Here is a 19,034-nt window from a genome sequence, read left to right on the forward strand (position 1 = left end):
GACGATTGGAGTCGAGGATGCAATACCTGTCGACATTTGCGCGTCTTTTTAAAAAACAACAACAAAACAACAAACAAACATAACATCAATATAATACTTCCAGAATAACCCTCTGGGGCCCAATGTTGTGTTTGGTGTTTTCAGTACGGAGTCACAGACGTATTTGTGGTGCGTTTACTGGCATTACAATGTTCCTATAAAATCGCTCTTGGTATTAAATGTATAATTTAGGTCTCAAATTTAGGTCTTAAATCCTGGCATTGTTGTAATTTGTAGTTTTTGTTACCCTTTGGCTTAACTATATTTTTGTGCAAAATTATTTTATTTTGCATTTTTGGATCATTCCGTTTTAAAATCAAATATAAACCGCTAACATTTCCACTCGTACAATAATAAACTGAAACGTTTCCGCCGTCATTTTTCATACTTTTACATATATTCTTATTTCTCTTGTCTTCTGTCCGCCTCCCCTGTAGCCCCCCCCCCGCCCTTTTCTCTCTCGCGGAATCCTATTGATCCAAACGGGCTAATTAGCGGTGTCTGCGCAATTACGCACATGCGCACTGGGCGTAATCTCAGCCATTTTTTGAAGGAAACTAATTAGCAGGAATAAAGAGCCAAGTGTTTTTCCCCCCACACAGTGATCAGAACTCATTCTACCTCTGGAGCTGGCACAAACCCCTCCGTCCCCCCATCTTCTGTTTACTACAGCCTACATGTAGCTTTAATTACACTGTTGTTTGGTCAAAACTTGGACCCCGCTGCTGTCTCTCCCTCTCTCCCCCCGTTTTTTCCTCTTGGCTCCGTGAAAACGCAGAGGATCATTCTTAAGGAATGAGTGTACGGTTGTTTTCTGGACTACTACGCATTCATCGTACGGAGCTTTGTGCCGGAGCCGCTGCAGAAATGTAAGTCTGACATTTATTTACGGTAATGAAGGGATCCGGGAGGAAGAGACCCGGCTGATGGGGGTGGGGGGGTGGTGGTGGTGGTGTTTTGTCAAGACAGCCTGGAATTCACACAAATAAAACGCTTTTGATGGTCTGTTTGCGCATTGAGTCACCTGTTACTGATACAATCACTCTTGGTTTGACTGAATCGGAGGGTGGTACGGCGCGATTCTCTGTAAACAAAGGGTGAACTAATCCAAAGTCTTATGTGGCTGGAATACACACGCACACAAATACACACACACACACACGCGCACACACACACACACACGCGTGCACACACACACTGGGAGTGAACTTCAACTCGCTTCTCGTTCAGTGTCCCTTTACAGTTCCAATAGTCGTGTAGTTTAGAGCTTTACCTTCAGACTGCTGTCGGCTGTGTGTTCCCCTGACGGTCCTCATGCGTTCAGACTAGAACGCGTCCGTGTGTTTGTCCTGGTTCCATCTTCATAAACACAGTACATTTTCACAAAGTATAGTCACACAACTCTTTCACTGACTCTCCCAATCACACCCCTTCTGTTCTCCTTTCTCTCTGTTCTTAACACACACACACACACACACACACACACACACACACACACACACACACACACACACACACACACACACACACACACACACACACACACACACACAGAGAGAGAGAGAAAGAGAGTGTCTGCAATGTGCATACCTAACAGAAAATGTCTATTATTATTATCACTGTTATTATTTATATTATTATTATTGCTCATTACTGCTTTAGTATACATTTAAGGTGTATTTTGTTTGCGTCTGTTTAATTGATGTGATCAGAATTATTTTTTTTTGCAGTAAACAACAGGATGTACATTAACAGACATATAGATATTCACACACACACACACACACACACACACACACACACACACACACACACACACACACACACACACACACACACGCAGACACACATTGTTAAATGATGGCTTCCCGCACTTGTGATCGATAGAGTCAGGAATGTTTATATAAATAGTTACATTGCCGATAGACCAAGGTTATTGATTGCAGTGTAAATGAAAATCTTTATCAGATTAGAGACTGTTCTCAGCTGCTGGCAGGCAGCCCCCCCCCCAGTGCTTTTCGGCAGGACAGTGGACAGCTGCAGTGGGCAAGGGTCTGTGGCCTGTGACATAAATGCAGTACATTAAAGCACTATCAGAGTGCCGATATGAGCCATATATCTTAAAGGTGCAGAGAGGGGGTGGTCGGGGGGGGGGGGTGTTTAAGGAGGAGAAGGGGGTTGGTTAGTTGAAGGAGAAGGTGAAAGGGTACATTAAGGTCTGTCCTTGATTAAAAAAAAGGTCAGTTAATGACATTGTGAGACTCACCCGGGCTAAGAGAGATGTAACTGTCTCATCTGGCGTCCATCTGTCAGAGCAGATGAGGAGATGTCTCATTAATTTTTTTAGGAAGTCTCTGTTGTGATGCATGATGGTGCTTGTGATTCATAATCTTTGTTAAATCCAATATTGAAATATTTGAATGATCAATCAATATATTATCTTTTGCTAGTTTGATCTATTCGTAGTTTGTTTTTTTTTAGTTGGTGAAACACATTGTTTACTCTAAATGCATGATACGTAATCTTTTTTAGTATGTTCTAAAAATGACATACTGAACATGAATGCTCATGTGCTTGTGTGTATTTTCATGAATTCTGGTGTGAGAGTTTAGTGCTTCAGTAGGTGGGTACAATACACCTGTAGTGAGGATAATGCAAATATGTATATGTGTTTTATTAAAAATTGTCAGATTTTAATCTACGTCAGTATGAAAGAAAAAAAGATGTATTCTATATGTTTGTGGTGATTTGGACTGAATGTGTTTTATAATGTTGTTTTTATGCATCTGCATAAAAACGACATTACTATTATTATTATTGCACTGTGTTCTAAAACAATAAACCTTGTTTTCTCACATAATATCTCACAAAACAAAAGCACTAAAGCAAAAGATATAAGATTGAACATTTGCATTAAAATTATTCTCTTATCTCCTCATGCCTAAGCGTGGCAATTTATTGGAAGCCCTTTAGCCCAGAGCCGCTCAGTTCTTTATTTAATCCTATCCCCTGAGGAATATTACAGACCTCCTGCATAGCCTTTACCCGCATTCCTCTACCTAGTTTAGCACTCATGCTATTGGTTTTCCCATTAAGGGCTAGCGCTAACCCCTGAGTAACCAGCTTCTGTGTTGTACACTGTAAAGGCAGTATTGAGTATGATGCTTTTCAGGAACTGGAATCAATGGCCTCCACTGTAATGCAATGCAATTTACACGACTCATTTATTTAATATTTCTGTCTTTTCTCTTCTCTTGTTTTCTCTTTTCTTTTTATCTGTCTGTAATTCACAGGTGGGGTAGTAATGTGTGGCAGCTGTAACCTCTGGTATGGACAACGGTGAGGGAGGAGGAGGGGATGGAGGGGGAGGAGAGGAGAGAGATGCTGACCTCAGTCCCCAGGCTTTATCTCTTCCTCTCCTGACCCCAGCGGTCGTTCCTGTGCAGGGGTCATCCTCTCATACCTCAGCCGTGGCCCTTTCCAAAGAGCCCCTGACCCTGCCTCAGCAGCAGGAGGTGGAGGGCACAGAGGGGTCCCAGGCTAGAGAAGAGACCCAGGGAGGTGAGCAGGAGGGAGGAGGCCGACGTTCGCCGGAGAACGGAGCGTGTCGAAAGCAGGGGATGAAGGAGGACTTACGGGAAGGATGTTTGTCAAAGCAAAAGAAGGAAGAAGGGGAGGCGCAGTTAGGTGTGGGAGAGGTGTCAGTTACAGGGGGCCTCCCAGCAGCCCTCAGCAGCAGAGGCGGAGAGGGGAAGGAAGAGGAGGAGGCCATCTCAAACCAAAGCCAAACCAAATCCAAATGTACTTTATTACCTCAACAGAGCCAGCACAGCTCTTCTTCCAGCACTGCAAAGGCCATTGGCACACTCGACAGCAAAATAGCCGCCTCTCCAAAGCCCTCCCCCATACCTTCCAACTCTCCAAAGCCCTCCTCTTTTCTTTCCACCTCTCCAAAGCACTTCACTTGTTCGTCCTCCTCTTCTGCCCCGCAGAGTGAGACAGAGGTAACAGACATTAAGGGAGATCAGGGCTGGATTTCTGGGTTTCCCCAGAGCTTTAAATCCCAGCAGTCTACTCTGGCTTTTCCACTAGCAGGTGTGGAGCCTGCCGGCACACCTGCTGAGGACGACGGGCCGGCGGGGGTTCTTCACTCATCCATTTCAAATGGAGATGGTGCCAAAGCTCCAGAACCAAATGACAGCCAGCCAGACACAGAGGTGGATGACGAGAGAGACAAAGACGGAGAACAGAAAGAAGCTGTCCTTAAAAATCTCAACCAAGACCTCTCTCCTAATTCGCTGACTGGTCACATGAACATATTGCACTCACGCAATTCCTGCAAAACACTGAAATGTCCCAAGTGTAACTGGCACTATAAATCTCAGCATACACTACAACTACACATGAAGGAGAAGCATCCGGAGACAGGAGTCCAGTGTGTTTGCGGTGCCTCTGGCGGAAAGTGTGTTTGTGGCGGTACAACACGTGACGTGTGCGGATATTGCAGTTCGGGGAAACCCCATCCTCGTCTGGCCCGGGGTGAAACCTATGCCTGTGGCTACAAGCCCTACCGCTGTGAGGTGTGTGACTATGCTACCTCATCGAAAGGAAACCTCAGCATACACATGCAGTCGGATAAACACCTTAACAACGTTCAAAACGGGGGACATTCAAACGGTCACTTGCACACGGCTCATATTTCCAACAACAGCGGCTCCTCCAACGGTCACGCAGTGGACGAAGCTGCGTACAAGCTCCCGCTCGCTATTCCCACACCCGCCACGCAGCCGGCTAAGCTCGCACCGCCTTCGCACTCTCATTCACACGGTAAGCGGTGGCGGTGTGACGTGTGCGACTATGAGACCAGCATCGCCCGTAACCTGCGTATACACACCACCAGCGAGAAACACACACATAACATGCTCCGGCTCCAGAGGGGTTACTATCTATCTCACTGTCGGAGCCTCGCCCCGCAGTTTAAACATCTACCAAACACAGGTGAGGAATGCATCATCACCTCTCAGTGGAATCCAACACTAAGGCTTAAAAAAATTCTAACAAGGTTTCTCTCTTGTATTTCAGGCACCGAGCTCGGCCTGAATATGCGACTGACGGTTCAGCAGGTTGCAGAGCAGCCGGTCACCCTCGGGTCTGCACTGACCCCTTCTCCGTCCCCTTCACCCTCTCCCCCCCCAGCCCCATGCCTGTCCCCGACGTCACCCCTCTCCCAGGGTGTGTTTCAATGCCTTGTTTGCTCCTGCTTTTCATCTGACAGCTTGGAGATGGTGGAGCAGCACCTGAACGCCCCTCGCTCTCTGCCCCAGTCGGAGTGGTGCTCCCTGGTTGCTGGTGGCTGCCACTGCAGGCTGTGTGGTTACACCACCCCGTTGAGGGCTAATTTCTCCTTGCACTGCCAGACGGACCGACACCGTACCCGTTACCAGCTCGCTGCTCACCTCCAGGAGGGTGGCGATAGGGGTCAAGAGGGGGCTGCCCTTATTTCTAAGGGCAACCCTGTCCAACTGAGATGTAACTTGTGCGACTACGTGACCAGCAGTTTGGAGAAGCTGCGAGGGCATTCCCTCAGTTCCCACCACGAGGCCAGCATTCGGGTTTACAGAGCAAGTGAACTTAAATCATATTATTTAGGACATGGAAGCAAACAAATAAGTATATTGTATAAATTAGAACAGAAACACATTTTTTCCAACAATAATATTTAATTATTTTCTCCCCTTTTTACTCACTGATTTTAGTTCCTGCAGCAGTATGATGGTGAGGTTGATGGAGGTTCATGGCTGTTCCATTGTCTCCTATGCAACCACTCCTCCTCTTCTAAACTACAAGTCCTGAAACACAGTCAAACGTCAACCCATCAGCAGAGGGAAGGGCTACTACAGCTGCAGCCAATGGGTGGAGAGGAGCTGGCAGCCATTTTTACCATCAGGAAAAGCCATGATGGTGACACAGGTGGGATTGGGAACTGTATTGGTTTTCATGTTGTATGTGCTCACTGATACCAGAGAACAGACAGGGGATCAAAATGCAAAGAGTGAGAAAATGATAAATGGCAGCTACTGAGGTATTGAGTGATTGCAAATTGATTAGTTGATAGACATCCTTGTTTTATCCCCAGTAACCCCTGACAACAGCTAACTAGCACCTACTAATCAATAGATCAATGTAAATCCCCTGAAAAAGAATGGAGCAGCAGAGGCAAGTCACCAGTCTGTTGAAGATCAAACAATGACTTTACATTGTCTGAAGGATTGATGAACACCTAAATATGACCACACACTTCAGTCATGAATTAAGTGCGTCCTGTTATTTCTCAATGCGCGGATTAAGACTTATCGAGGTGAAGTGATGTGTTGTAAGACCGTATTACCTCTACTCCACCTCTGAGGAGAATATAATGGAGAATCAATACTTGATCGATAATGTATGGATTGCGGCAAGAAGAATGAAGTGTGGTCTAAAGACAATGTTTTGTTTTGTTTTTTTTGAAGGATGCTATCTAGAGAACAATATAAACTACAATTAGCCTAATGGTTTGTGAGAACATATATACAAAGCACTGCCTTTCGCATAACGTCATTGTTTCTCCCGTCCCCACCAGGAGTGCTCAGTGAGGACATGGAAACTTCCAGAGAGACCAACAGCGGTCATTTGGACACAACCAAAGACTCATGTAACATGGGGGTGAAGCAGGTTTCTGAGGAGACGGGTATGGCTGCTTTCGCATGGAAGAAAACATGCAACATTATAGTAAAGTTATCATAAATTATGGTATGGTCATATGTGTTATAACATAGCTGAATTCTTTTTACATGTCTATCTACAATTGTACTTGTAGCAGATCTGAAGGGGAATGAAAAGAGAGAGACTTTCCCTCCGGTAAAGCGACCATCCTCTGGATGTGAGGAGATGGAAAACTGCATTTCAACCAAGCGCCCCAGAATACACCAGCAAAATGAGAACCAGCAGGTGAGGAGTTAGCACTCATCACTGGGAATGTAAAACGTAGCAGATGAACACAATAAAACACAGTTTTAGCTTATGCGTGTGTAGTCCTGTATATCAGATCACACATAAACCGTCAACACTTTTCTAATCACGTTTTCTCTCGCTTCCTTTTCTCCATTGTTTTAGACTGTCCAGTGCCCTCTGTGCCAGGTTAAGCTCCTACATCCACACCTTCAACATCACCTTACACATGTACACAGTGTGGCACAGGACTGTGTAGACAAGCTCATCAGCACGGTAAGCATTTGCAAGTGTGTATTTGTTGCATTTGCGTTTGTCAGGAAGCAAAAGAAAATGAAAAGACGTAGCAGTTGGGGTGTGTGTGTGTGTGTGTGTGGGAAGAACGAAATGTACGGAGACAATTCCATTAAGAAGGCACCAGAGAGAAAGGTTGTGCTTTTTTAATGCATGTTTAAGTAGCTCCTCGCTATCATCTTCGATGCAGCCACGCATCTGTGTGTGTGTGTGTGTGTGTGTGTGTGTATGCGCATCTTTCAGAGTCGTAGAGAGGGTTTGACTGAGTGAGTGAGGGAAAAGCCAGTCTTTCTGTAATGCATGTTTAAGTAGCCCTCTATTACCAGAAGTGCAGTCAAGCTAAAAAGGGGCCCCAGTGCTTTTTACTGTGTCTCTCCAACTAACAAAGACTGGTCATCTATCCACATCACCATCCTCCATCTCTGTGGCCCGTATGCTAAGTGGCCTTTGTCTATGACGCTCTTCGCCTCCACTTGACTGACTGCTTTTCACCCTTCTCCCCTCTGCTGTCCCCCCTCTCCCCCCTTCAGCTACTCCTATCATTCCCATTCAGCCATCTCAGCCTTCGCCCCTCCTTTTCGGTCTCTCCCAAGTGCTCTCTCAATTTCTTATGCGCTACCCCTCCCTTACCCACTCACTCTCTCCAAAGCACTTTTTTTGTTCATTGCCCCATACTTCCTCCCTCCTTCTCCCTGTTCCATCTCTTTTTCATATTCTACACCTCTTACACCCCCCAATATCGTCCTCCCTCCTTCCCCCTCCTACTCTTCCCTCACTCTCTCTGATAGTAATTGAGGTTCATTAATTCAGACTGAGGTGATGATGGCCATTATGTACCTTGCTTTCCAATTACGCTCTCTAGATTAAGCCTGACCTTCAGTTTTCTCTGCAGTGTGTGTGTGTGTGTCTGTTTCTATGTAGTTGTTCCTCCCTTTCTCTCTTATGAAGCCGTTATGCAGAGAAAACTCTTGTCATGTAAATCTCATCTTTGGCTGTCCATCCTTTCCTTAGGGTAGCTTGCTGTTCGCATAGATAAAGTATTTGCTCTCAGTGCTTGAAGCTGTGGAGATGGAGGTTTTCTATATGAAGAATGGTTTTAAATAAATATATTATTCAGCTCAGTAAAGTTTTATTAAACCCTTGAGGCATGTTGGAGGGGGTCGAAGGAGCTCAAGGGTAGACCCACATATCTTAACCATATACACTTGTTACTAAATTGATGGGCCTTGCTGTCTATCCTGTGATGCAGGCAGATGTAATATTTAAGGATACACTTATATATTCACACTTTAATGTCTTGTGTTATTAAGAAATGTTGTGCAGACCTTGTGCACACTATATTTATTCATCTTGCTATTTATTTGCTTTTGTGCTATGCAATTAAACATGTTTTATTCATGGTGTTAGATTAAGAAAATATGATAATACCCTTTATTTCTTTTAATGAAACTGGAAAAACAATATAGTGCAATCTACAATAAAAACAATTTAAAAGAGTAAACAGAAAGATTTCTTTTCTCCCAGGTCACACTATCTATGGAACAACCAGAGCTTCTGCCTCAAACGGAACCCCAGACAGAGTTGCACACAGATGATACTGAGAAAAAACAAAGCAACACAAATAATAATGCAAATTGTTTGCATATTGCTGATTCCATTGCCTCAGTTGATTCACAGAAAAACAAAGGTTTGTATAAACTGCATGAAAAAAACTGATCAAAACATGATTATAAAGAATAATAAATAAGTATTGTTATATTTTAGTATAATTTGTTCAAACACATCATGTGGTCTGCCAAATGAATGTCATGCAATTTTGAATTCACAATTGCTGTTTTTAATTAATGTTGCAGACCTTTCAACGGAGAACACTGATGGAGATGTAGCCACACCTAAAGATGTCACAGCTCTTCTTACCCCACCCCTAGAAGACAACACTGCTCACCCTTCCATTGGCAGACTGGCTCCTCAGTCCCCAACTCAGATCCCCCTCTCATCCCCGCCCACCTCACCGCCCAGTGATCCCCCTCCCTCATCTGCTGATCGCCATGGTTACCGATTCCGTTGCAGCAGGTGCAGCCTGGCGTTCCCCACTCAGGAGAAGCTTCAGCTGCACTGGCAGTACCATGCCATGAGGGCGGCAACAGAATGCCCCCTCTGTTCCAGACAATGCCGCAGTCAGGAGGCCCTGCAGAGACACATGCAGAACACACACTCACAGCTAGACAGCGCACAGGGGCAGAATTTGCTATTACCACTCCATACTGTGCAATACATTGAGCATAGTAAGAGTTTACTACAACAAGATATCAGTTTATCACCTCAAATTGGTCAGGAAGCTGGAGAGGGTGAAGAAAATGAGATGGAGGAAGAGACACTCAGTATGGAGGAAAAGGATGAAATGAAAGAAGTTCAGCCAAAAGACAGAGACTTGGTTGTTGATAGAGATGAGGAAGATTTAACTGAAGCAGAGAAAGGACCAAATGAGGAGATCTTATCAGAACCTAGTTCCAGCTCTTATATCAAAAAGAGCTCTAACCCCACGATGGACCGCTATCTTGATCCAACCAGGCCATATAAATGCACAATATGCTCTGAATCTTTCACGCAGAAGACCATTTTGCTTGTTCACTACAACTCTGTGTCCCATCTCCACCGGGCCAGACGAGCCTTGCAGGACTCTGGCACAAGCGTGGCTGCACCTGATGCTCCCCGTGGCCCGGATCCTAGACCCTACCGCTGTCGATTGTGTGGAGTGGGCTATAGCCAGAGCTCCACACTAGACATTCATCTTCGGTCTGTCCTTCATCAGACTAGAGCTCGTGCTGCCCAGAACATGGCTACGCAGACCTCAGCATCTAGTGCAGCTGCTCCTGTGTCAGTCCCCACGACTGTTAGTCAGTCTGCGTCCACCAGAGAAGAAACATCTAAGAGTTATCCTATCAACAAAAGGCCAGATGCAGTAAACTCTTCAACCTCTTCACTGTTAGGCTTAGCAGCTGAGGTTCAGTCGACGCTCACAAACCCAAATGACAGCCAACAGACTAAAAAAAGAGTTGCAGATCTTCTAGCATCAAGAAACCAGCTAATGCTATTACAACAACAGCAATTAGCCCATGTTCAGGCACAGGCTCAAGCTCAACTACAACACACTGCTTTGCTCCAGTCCCAATTAATCCGTCATCTTCCCTTGGGGCCTGAGAATCTCCTAAAACAACACTTCACCTTAACACCAGACAACTTGCTCTCTCTGCAGCAACAACTTCTACTCCCCTTTTACTTGTCAGGAGACATGAAGCTTAACCAAGAGTTAAGTGTTACAAGTCCCGAACCTAGTCAGTTGGTGTCTGTCACCTCCATCGAAAAAGAACAAGATAAGGAAGCTAAAAGGGAGACTCAGTCCCCGACTGATGAGAATCACTTGCAGAGAGAACATACAACCCCAGTTCTCAACCAAACAAAAGATCATGTGCAGTGTGAAGCCACTGCTGATGCAGACTTCATCAACCAGACAGAAAAAGAACACAGTGAAGCAGAAGAAGACGATGTGCTTGTTCCAACCACTGCTATAAAAAATGACAGCCAGAAGGCAATAACAGATTCCTCCTCATTCAATGTTCTTGGATTGAAATGTCCTCCTCCAAGAGTGCCCTATGCCGCTGTAAGTGGGGAGCCTCTTAGAGCCCTTTTGCAAAGTTATGGCTATGAGTTGGCTCTACAATATATACAGAATAGACATAGACATCAGCAGCAGATGTCAGCTCATATGGTACCAAATAAACTAGAGTACCCTGATATCACCAAAATGGACAGCTGCTCAGAGAAAGGAAGAGATGAGTCTAGAGGACTTCAGGATTGCAGGATAGAGGGCTGTGAGGATAACAAAGGAGGAGACGGCAAGAGAGAGAATGAAGTGAAAGAGCAAAACAAGCATGAAGAATTGGTTAACAAAGGAAAAAGATGCTGTGGAAAAGGAGAAAAGTGTAGAGACTGTGGAAAGTTTTTTTCCGATGCCTTGATTTTAAAAAGCCACAAGGAGTACATTCACAGGATGTTATTTCCCACTGCTGCACTTGAGAGATTTTCCAGAGAATATAGGCTGCAGTATGACCAGATGTACCCCATCACACAGCCACAATCTGTTGAAAATTCAAATGCCTGTTCACAAGGCCAGGCCCCAGCCACGGTCCCAGCCACAACTCCATTCTCAGAATCAGAACTATCACCAGAATCTGTTAAGCCTCAAGTTAAAACCCTTGCGTCCAAACCTGTTCCTTCAGATTCTGAAACCAGAACCAAGGTATGCTCTCCAGCTGCAGACCCAATTCCAATGGTTTCTACTCCTCCATTAACATCTCAAGAACTAGAAGAGGCACTTGTCCCAAGCACATCTATTGGATCAACATCCCAGACCACATCCCCAACTAATTCCATACCTCTTCCTTTACCTAAAATACCCATGCTTTCTCTCCCCTTGCCCCAGCTTCCTATACCCCCACTAACTTTACCTAACCTTCCCCTACCTCCACTTCCTTTTCCTATGGAGCTGCCTCTCCTTCCTCCAGTTGTGATGCAGTCTGTTGCTCTTCAAACCCAACCTTGGTTAGACTCAAGCATTAATCCTGAACTGTCAAAACTCTACCAATCTCAACTCAACCCTGCTCTGCTAGGGAAACAGCCACAACTTAGTCCAGCTTTGCTAACCCAGCAATCCCAGCTCAGCCCAGCTCTGCAAAGTCAACCTTCGCAGCTCAATTCTACATTGGTGGATCAACAATCTCAACCTAGTCCTATCCAAAATGGGCAGCCACCCCAAGTCAACCCAACAGTACTTGAACAAGGTAAGAGAACCCGAACACGGATTTCCGAGGAACAACTGACAATTCTGAGGAAACATTTTGATATTAACAGCCTCCCAAGCGATGAGGAGATTAACAAGCTCTCAGGTCTGTCTGGTCTGGCTCATAAAGTCATCAAACACTGGTTCCGCAATACTCTATTTAAAGAGCGCCAGCGAGACAAGGACTCCCCGTACAATTTTAATAACCCACCAACCATAGCCTTGGAAGAATGCAATGATGAAGTAGCACAAAATCCACCTCTGACACTCTCTCCTTGTTCACTGTCCCCGGGTCTCGCAACCACTGCCACCTCTCCACAATGCCAGACAACAGACCTCCAGCGAGGAGAACCCCATAGGGGACGACGCTCTTCCCGAACTCGTTTTACAGAGCAACAGCTTGAGACCCTGCAAGGGGTGTTTGAGGCTACTCCCTATCCCAGAGAAGAAGAATACGATAGGTTATCTGCTTTGTTGTCTCTCCCAAACAGAGTCATTGTTGTATGGTTCCAAAATGCTAGACAGAGAGCCCGCAAACATCAAGACCGGGGGACAGAGGATGGATTAGAAGTTAAGAACCAGTTTGACAAAATTCAGAGACGAAGAAATGGTTCCTACAAGAATCATGATAATGAGGATAACAGCTGTGGGGATGAAGGAAATGAGGAATCTCAGAATGAAAACTCCATGGATCTGACTTATGAGTATTATACCAACCCTGACTCACCTGCCCTTGATTCTGTAACTCAATGCACAGAAAACGAGCACTCAACACCCAAAGGTGAACAAAAACATGTTACCAACAAAAAAGAAGATACTAAAATATCTCCTGTAGATAGCAAGAGTCAAGCTGCTGTTCAAACTCAAAATGAAATATCAAATGCAGATACTGAACATAAGACACTTGGTCAGGTCATGAAGACAGGCTCATCTGTAAAATCTGAGCCCAATAAGCCAACAGAAAATATTTCAGAAAAATCCCAGCCTCACACATCCTCCTTTATTCAAAAATCTGGACCCTCCATTCTATCTTTGACTCATGCCAGCCAGGGGCATGCATACAACTCTCCTTCTGATCAAGCGATTGAAAAGCCTGTTGATGCATCACTCAGCCAGCTTGCTGCTTCAGAATCGGAAACAAGTCAAATCCGGTTTCCTGATGTCACCTCTGGTTTAAACCATGATACCCAGCCAAAAAACAAGCCCCAACCTCAAAATAAACCACAATTCCAGTGCAGCCTCTGTCCAATATCCTTGCCATCATTCCAACTGTGGCAGGAGCACCAGACGAGGCACGTTCTGGCAGCTCAGTCCCAGGTCCAATTTCTACACTCTGGCTTCTCAGATCGAACTATGCCTTACATGATGCTTCACCCGAACCCCACTCTGATGACAAGCCAAATGCTATCAAGCGCTATGTCCCAGATGCATTCTAATTCCACACACCCTATGATTCCACATTTAAATAGCATTCAACTTAAAAACACAATCTCTGATTTATCAAGTAATGCTTTCAACAGCCTCTCTCAAAGTTCCCTGACGCCCATGAAGCAGAATTCAAAGTTTATGCCAGAGACCAGTTTTGAAGGTCAAATTGGTAGTAAAGAGGTGGAGGAGGAGCACCGAAGGGACAAGCGACAGAGAACCACCATCACCCCAGAACAGCTGGAAGTGTTGTATCAGCGCTATAGCCTGGACTCTAACCCCACAAGAGGAGTCCTGGAAAGTATTGCACGTGATGTTGGCCTCACAAGACGAGTGGTTCAGGTACTTTAAGAATGTTTGCTGCATATGTCTTTATGAACAGTGACAAAAAATGACTTAAATCATTAATTGATGCTTTTGTGTATTTGAATTTTAAAATATACCGGGGCTTTCCTTTGCAGGTCTGGTTTCAGAATACTCGAGCCAGAGAGAGAAAAGGACAGTTTCGGTCAATGGGGCCAGGATCGAGTTTCAGCTTGGGTTTCAACCACCTCCGCTGCCCATTCTGCAGGGCTCTTTTCAAGGTTAAGAGTGCTCTGGATACCCACATGAGGTCACGGCATTGGGCAGAGGCTGAAAGAGCAGGTTACAGCTTATCCATGAGTAATGGGTCCAGCGGACAAATTGGCATGGCAATGTCTTCTACTAATGACAGGCCAGGTCCATCGATCTCCTCCAGTGCTATTCCAAACCATGGCTGTGTCGGCAGCATCAAAGAGTTAAATATAAAGTCATCTGTGACTTCTTTGTCTACAACCAATGATGTGAACAACCTTGAGGAGGATGATGACTACGATGTAGATGACGAAGACTATCCATGTGAGGAAGGTTCAAGTATAGCTGACCAAGCGTCTCCTAGTCCTGAAGGATCAGTGGGTCCAAGCTCAGATTGGGGTGAGACACAAACTCTGCAGCAGCAACATCATCAGCAGCAGCGCCAAAGGACGCAGATGAGCCACTACCAGGTTCTCCAGCTCAGAGACTTCTACAGAAGCCACCGTACCCCAAATCGTCAGGAGTGTGAGGCGCTGGGCCAGGAGCTGGGACTTCCTCACCGTGTGGTGCAGGTATGATTTTCAAATAATCAGGAATAAGTTATTGTAAAATGTGATTTAAGATTAAAATGAATATTACAAAACACATTATACTTATTCATATGAATCTTGTTTGTAGGTGTGGTTCCAGAATGCCAGAGCTAAGGAGAAGAGGGCCAGGAGCCTGAACTCTGATTCTGCAGAGCAGGCTGAGCTGTCTGCAGGGGCCGGGGAGAGAGATAGAGCTTAGAGAGGCAGACTGTGATCCCCTTTATTCTATTAACTACATGTCCCCCCCCAAAAATTCCTCCTGCACCTTCTGTTGACATGAGAACAAATACCCTCTCCACTTTGCTGCCAAACCTGTAACTTGAACACCCCAAAGATGCAGAGCCCCAGCGGCCCAAAGAAAAAACTCTCTCAACCGAAATTCAGAGAGATCCCAAACCAAGTCCTCTTTGCCACAGCTTTCCTCTTGTCATATTGTTCTGGTCTGAACCTTCTTGTTGAAAAGAGCTCCTCTCCCTCTTCTGTCAGAAAACTTCCTTCAACCAAACACCACCTTGATAAAAACCAACTAGATGCCACAGAGGCCAAAGAGCATTCTCCAAGTTTGTGACCTCACTGCCCAGCTAGACCTGCAGTCTACCTCTCTCAGTCTGCACGACAGACTCACAGTGGGCCCTCTACCAGACAGTTCTAGATAACTAACTGTGTAGCATGTAGTGCCAGCCCATAAGAGGCTGGAAAGAAATTGTCAAAGAGATTTTAGTGTAAATAGAGAGCTCCAAAAGAGAAACTTGAAGAAAAACAAAGTGGTTAACAGTGGAAGATTATGAAAAAAAAAATCCTCGAAATAGACAGAGGTATTCGCATAGAGCTTTTGTAAAGACTGACTCAGATTCTAAAGCTCGTAACCAAAATTTTCCATGTCTGTGGATTTAGTTTCAGCATTTCTGTTGTCAATAACAAACTACGTCTGTACAGTGAATGGGTGAGACCTGTAGCTGGCATAGGAAAACCAACTACCAATAGACTAATACGGTGCAGCTTCACCTCCCACAAGCCAATGATGAGTCTTCTGTTGTAAATGTACACTTTCTATGTTCCTTTAATGGATAACCATCCAAATAGCACAGAACGTAAAGGCCAGTGTGTCCTATTTTTTTATAGCACTCAACCATTATTCTGTATATGAAAACTTTAACCAAACTCAAACTTACATTGTGTGTGTTTAGTGATAGTTTCTTTACATAAATCCTATGAATTGAGATAAACTGTCTTGCTTCAATATTATAGTGTCATGACTATGAAAAGATTATGACAGCTTTGATATGTTCAGGCAAGGTGACTTACTGCCTTTCCTTCCTATTTGAATATACCAATGGCTGACCAATGTTATGTGATTAATGTAAAGCTTTCTATGCTCAGGTCAACAGCTCAATATGGCCCCTCCTCAAATGTGATCTTAATACTGAAATTTTCTGTTTCAAAAACAGAAAAAGCATGGTTCAACCGTTTGCTAAGTATTATAAAATACCAACAAAAACATCTCTATATTTCAAAGATCTGAGCTTTTCACCTTGGAGTAATAGATAGTGACAAAAAAACCTCATTAAAACTAAAGTGTTTAATTGTGTGAGGGGTAAATGTACAGTATTTAGCTTTTGTATGGTTGACTCAAGACTTCATTGGATGATTGAGACATAGCTTCCTTTTCCATGTAGAGATAGGAAGCTACTGCGCAAAGCTGAGAAAAACTTTGGATGTTATTGATGTTATTTTTGTACACTAATTTATTTTCCCTTTCTCCTTCCCCACCTACTTTCCTTTTTAATTTTATTCCTGTGTTCATTTGCAACCAGTCCTTATTCTGACTGTAATAATGATAATATAACAATAATAGCTAAACAATAATTAATGCTTTAAGACAAAAATCCAAAGACGTGCTAATACTTTAACCATATGACCTACAAAATAAGCGCTACTGTTTACTTGACAATGTATTGCTGTTTTTAAAGAAGGAAGGAGTCCCTATATCTAAGCTACTGTTTTCTGCCTCTCATAAGCACACTGGAGACTGTAACCAAAACCCCAAAATAGAGCCATGGCAGTTTGTAATATAGCGGTTAAAGAGTTTTACTTCTTTTTTCTTTTCTTTTTTAACCATAGTGTTGAACTCCAGCCCTTAAGGATGTCCAGTTTGCTGCTAATGTACTGTAGTTTCTAACGATACTGTAGAATGATGCATGCTCTGATCGCTTTACCACTAGGCTTTAATGACTCCAAACTGTAATGATACCTGTGATGCTGTTGATAAACTACTCCTCTTATTCTGTTAAACTAATGGATATGTGGGGCTCAATTCCATCAGGTTTGTTTTCAGTATCCTATTAATTACCCCTACTCTGAAAATAAAATGGCTTTCGTAATACTATAAATATTTTTTCAAGCTTCCACTTTCAGAGAAACCTGCCTGAGGCATTGACTTCTCAATACTTGTGGAGATACTGCATAGATATTTGAAGGAGTTCAGCCCCGAACCTTTCTCTGGTACGTTGTCAGTCTGTCTGTGTTTCAATGTCTCTCGTCCATTTATCTAGTTCAAACAGCTTTGCTGAACTCAAAATGACGTCACAGCCGACTTTCCAAAGGATGTGGACTGACAAACTCTGTCATGTTTTGTTCTTAAACTAACCAATGTTTACGACAATACCAATGAGCTTTCTCCTGTGCAGAAACGTGTATTCCAAATACCACAAAGGCAGTTTTTTTTGTACACTGATTATTTTACATTTCATTTCTCTTGTATTCTCTTGATCTTAGTGACTGTAAGATGTACATACTGGGGTCCTCTATGGTGAAGGGACTCTGTTATATTTACTGTAGGTAAAATTATTCTTTCTTTTTTTTCCCCTCGGATATGTTGTTGCCATAGTGATGACCAAAAAGATTCCTGTGATGTGCACCTGTCCTTATGTCCTGCTCCAGTGGTTTAGTGTGTCTCTATACTATCCTTTCCCCCAGTCTTCCCCCACTGGTGTGTGTTTCTCTTCCTTTCCCTCCCATACTCCACTGAGCTAAATAAAGTCTGCTTTGGTGCATGCTCTGGTCTCATCCCTTTGGTCTGACTGAGAGAAGCCATTTTGTGAATGTGGTGGTATGGGAGGGTGTCTCCCTGTTGTGCGTTTCATATTCCAGGGTGTATGTTTGGTATGTGTTTCGCTAGAAGTCTTCGTGTGCGTGTGTGTTTGTGTGTGTGTATGGTGAATGGAGCCATGACCTCTGGGGTCACTTCATTAATTACATCTGTGACATTCAGCCAGATGAGTTTCCTTTGTGACTAAATGATATGATGAATATTAACGACCTCGGATGAATTACACTGCTGCCTCTGCTGCTGCTCCTGATGATAATGTGTTTTATGACTCTGACAGGGGGGGTGGGGGGGAGGAAAACTGCACACTACAGCACATTTAAGACAGATTTTCATATGAAACCTTTTACAAAGTGGAGATTGGAAAAGCAGATTTTATCTTTTAAGTAAAACTTTTGTGTGGTTGATGACAAAACTTGCTAGTGAGGGAAAAAACTGCAAGACAAAAGTGATCACTCAGTGTGATCTTTTTGTTGTTCTCCAGAAGCAAGACATTAATTTAACCATTACAATACATGCAAATGTAAAAAAAAAAAATCTTTGAAAGCATTCTGAGGTTACAGGAAGAGACAAAAACATACATGGGGGAGAACAATAGCAAAAACACACCCTGAAGAATTGCCGGAATGGTTTCGTAGGTGATGATACCCATCTCAGAAAGTCATCCTGACAAAGTGATCCCCCACCATTTCTCCTTTTCCCTGTCCTCCCCCTCTTAATCAAATGAGTACTGTGCAGCTGGTGGGGTTGCAGCAAAAAAAGGGGGTACGAGTGTGTGCACGGGGGGGGGGCTTTGAGGGATAGCGTGAAATTATTGCCTGCTGGTGTATATGTGTCGCTGGGGGTAGCGAGGTAGAGTAGGGGGTTGGGGTATGGGCTGGGGCTTGGTGGGGATGGGGGGCGGGGGGTTGGGGGGTGTAATGTCATTGCCTGCTGGTGTATCGGTAGTGGGGGCTCATTTAGATTTAGATTGGCTATGTGAGGAGAGAGCTGAAAGGCCAGCTCATGTTTATGCATGAATCCCAAAGCATGCTGCTGTGGTGGAGCTGTGTTAAAGAGACAGAGCTGAAATACACTCCTACATTCATCCACAGCTCGGATCCTTTGGATAAAACCTCAGCAGAAGCAACGCAGAGTTATCAAATACATTCCAATCTGTGTGTGTTTGTTGGTGGCATTGAGCTCACACTGAGAAATC

The 19,034-nt window shown here is 44.2% G+C and overlaps 1 protein-coding gene across 1 annotated transcript; it reads left to right on the forward strand.

Moving 5' to 3' along the window:
* Nucleotides 1-735: 735 nt before the first annotated feature.
* On the forward strand, nt 736-17,783 carry LOC137594339 (zinc finger homeobox protein 3-like). Its single transcript, XM_068313756.1, has 11 exons — nt 736-908; nt 3,333-5,037; nt 5,122-5,660; nt 5,796-6,009; nt 6,659-6,766; nt 6,896-7,026; nt 7,192-7,302; nt 8,845-9,007; nt 9,174-13,927; nt 14,047-14,712; nt 14,819-17,783. Exons 2-11 carry the CDS (start codon nt 3,369-3,371, stop codon nt 14,927-14,929), a joined length of 8,466 nt encoding a protein of 2,821 aa, XP_068169857.1. The 5' UTR covers nt 736-908; nt 3,333-3,368; the 3' UTR covers nt 14,930-17,783.
* Nucleotides 17,784-19,034: the final 1,251 nt, after the last annotated feature.

Source organism: Antennarius striatus, chromosome 4 (genome assembly GCF_040054535.1).
Source record: "Antennarius striatus isolate MH-2024 chromosome 4, ASM4005453v1, whole genome shotgun sequence".
NCBI lineage: Eukaryota > Metazoa > Chordata > Actinopteri > Lophiiformes > Antennariidae > Antennarius > Antennarius striatus.

Coding starts and splice junctions, on each gene's coding strand:
- LOC137594339 (XM_068313756.1), top strand. CDS start 3,369: ATGGACAACGGTGAGGGAGGAGGAGGGGATGGAGGGGGAGGAGAGGAG. Junction 6,010..6,658: donor AAGCCATGATGGTGACACAG/GTGGGATTGGGA, acceptor CGTCCCCACCAG/GAGTGCTCAGTGAGGACATG. Junction 9,008..9,173: donor TGATTCACAGAAAAACAAAG/GTTTGTATAAAC, acceptor TTAATGTTGCAG/ACCTTTCAACGGAGAACACT.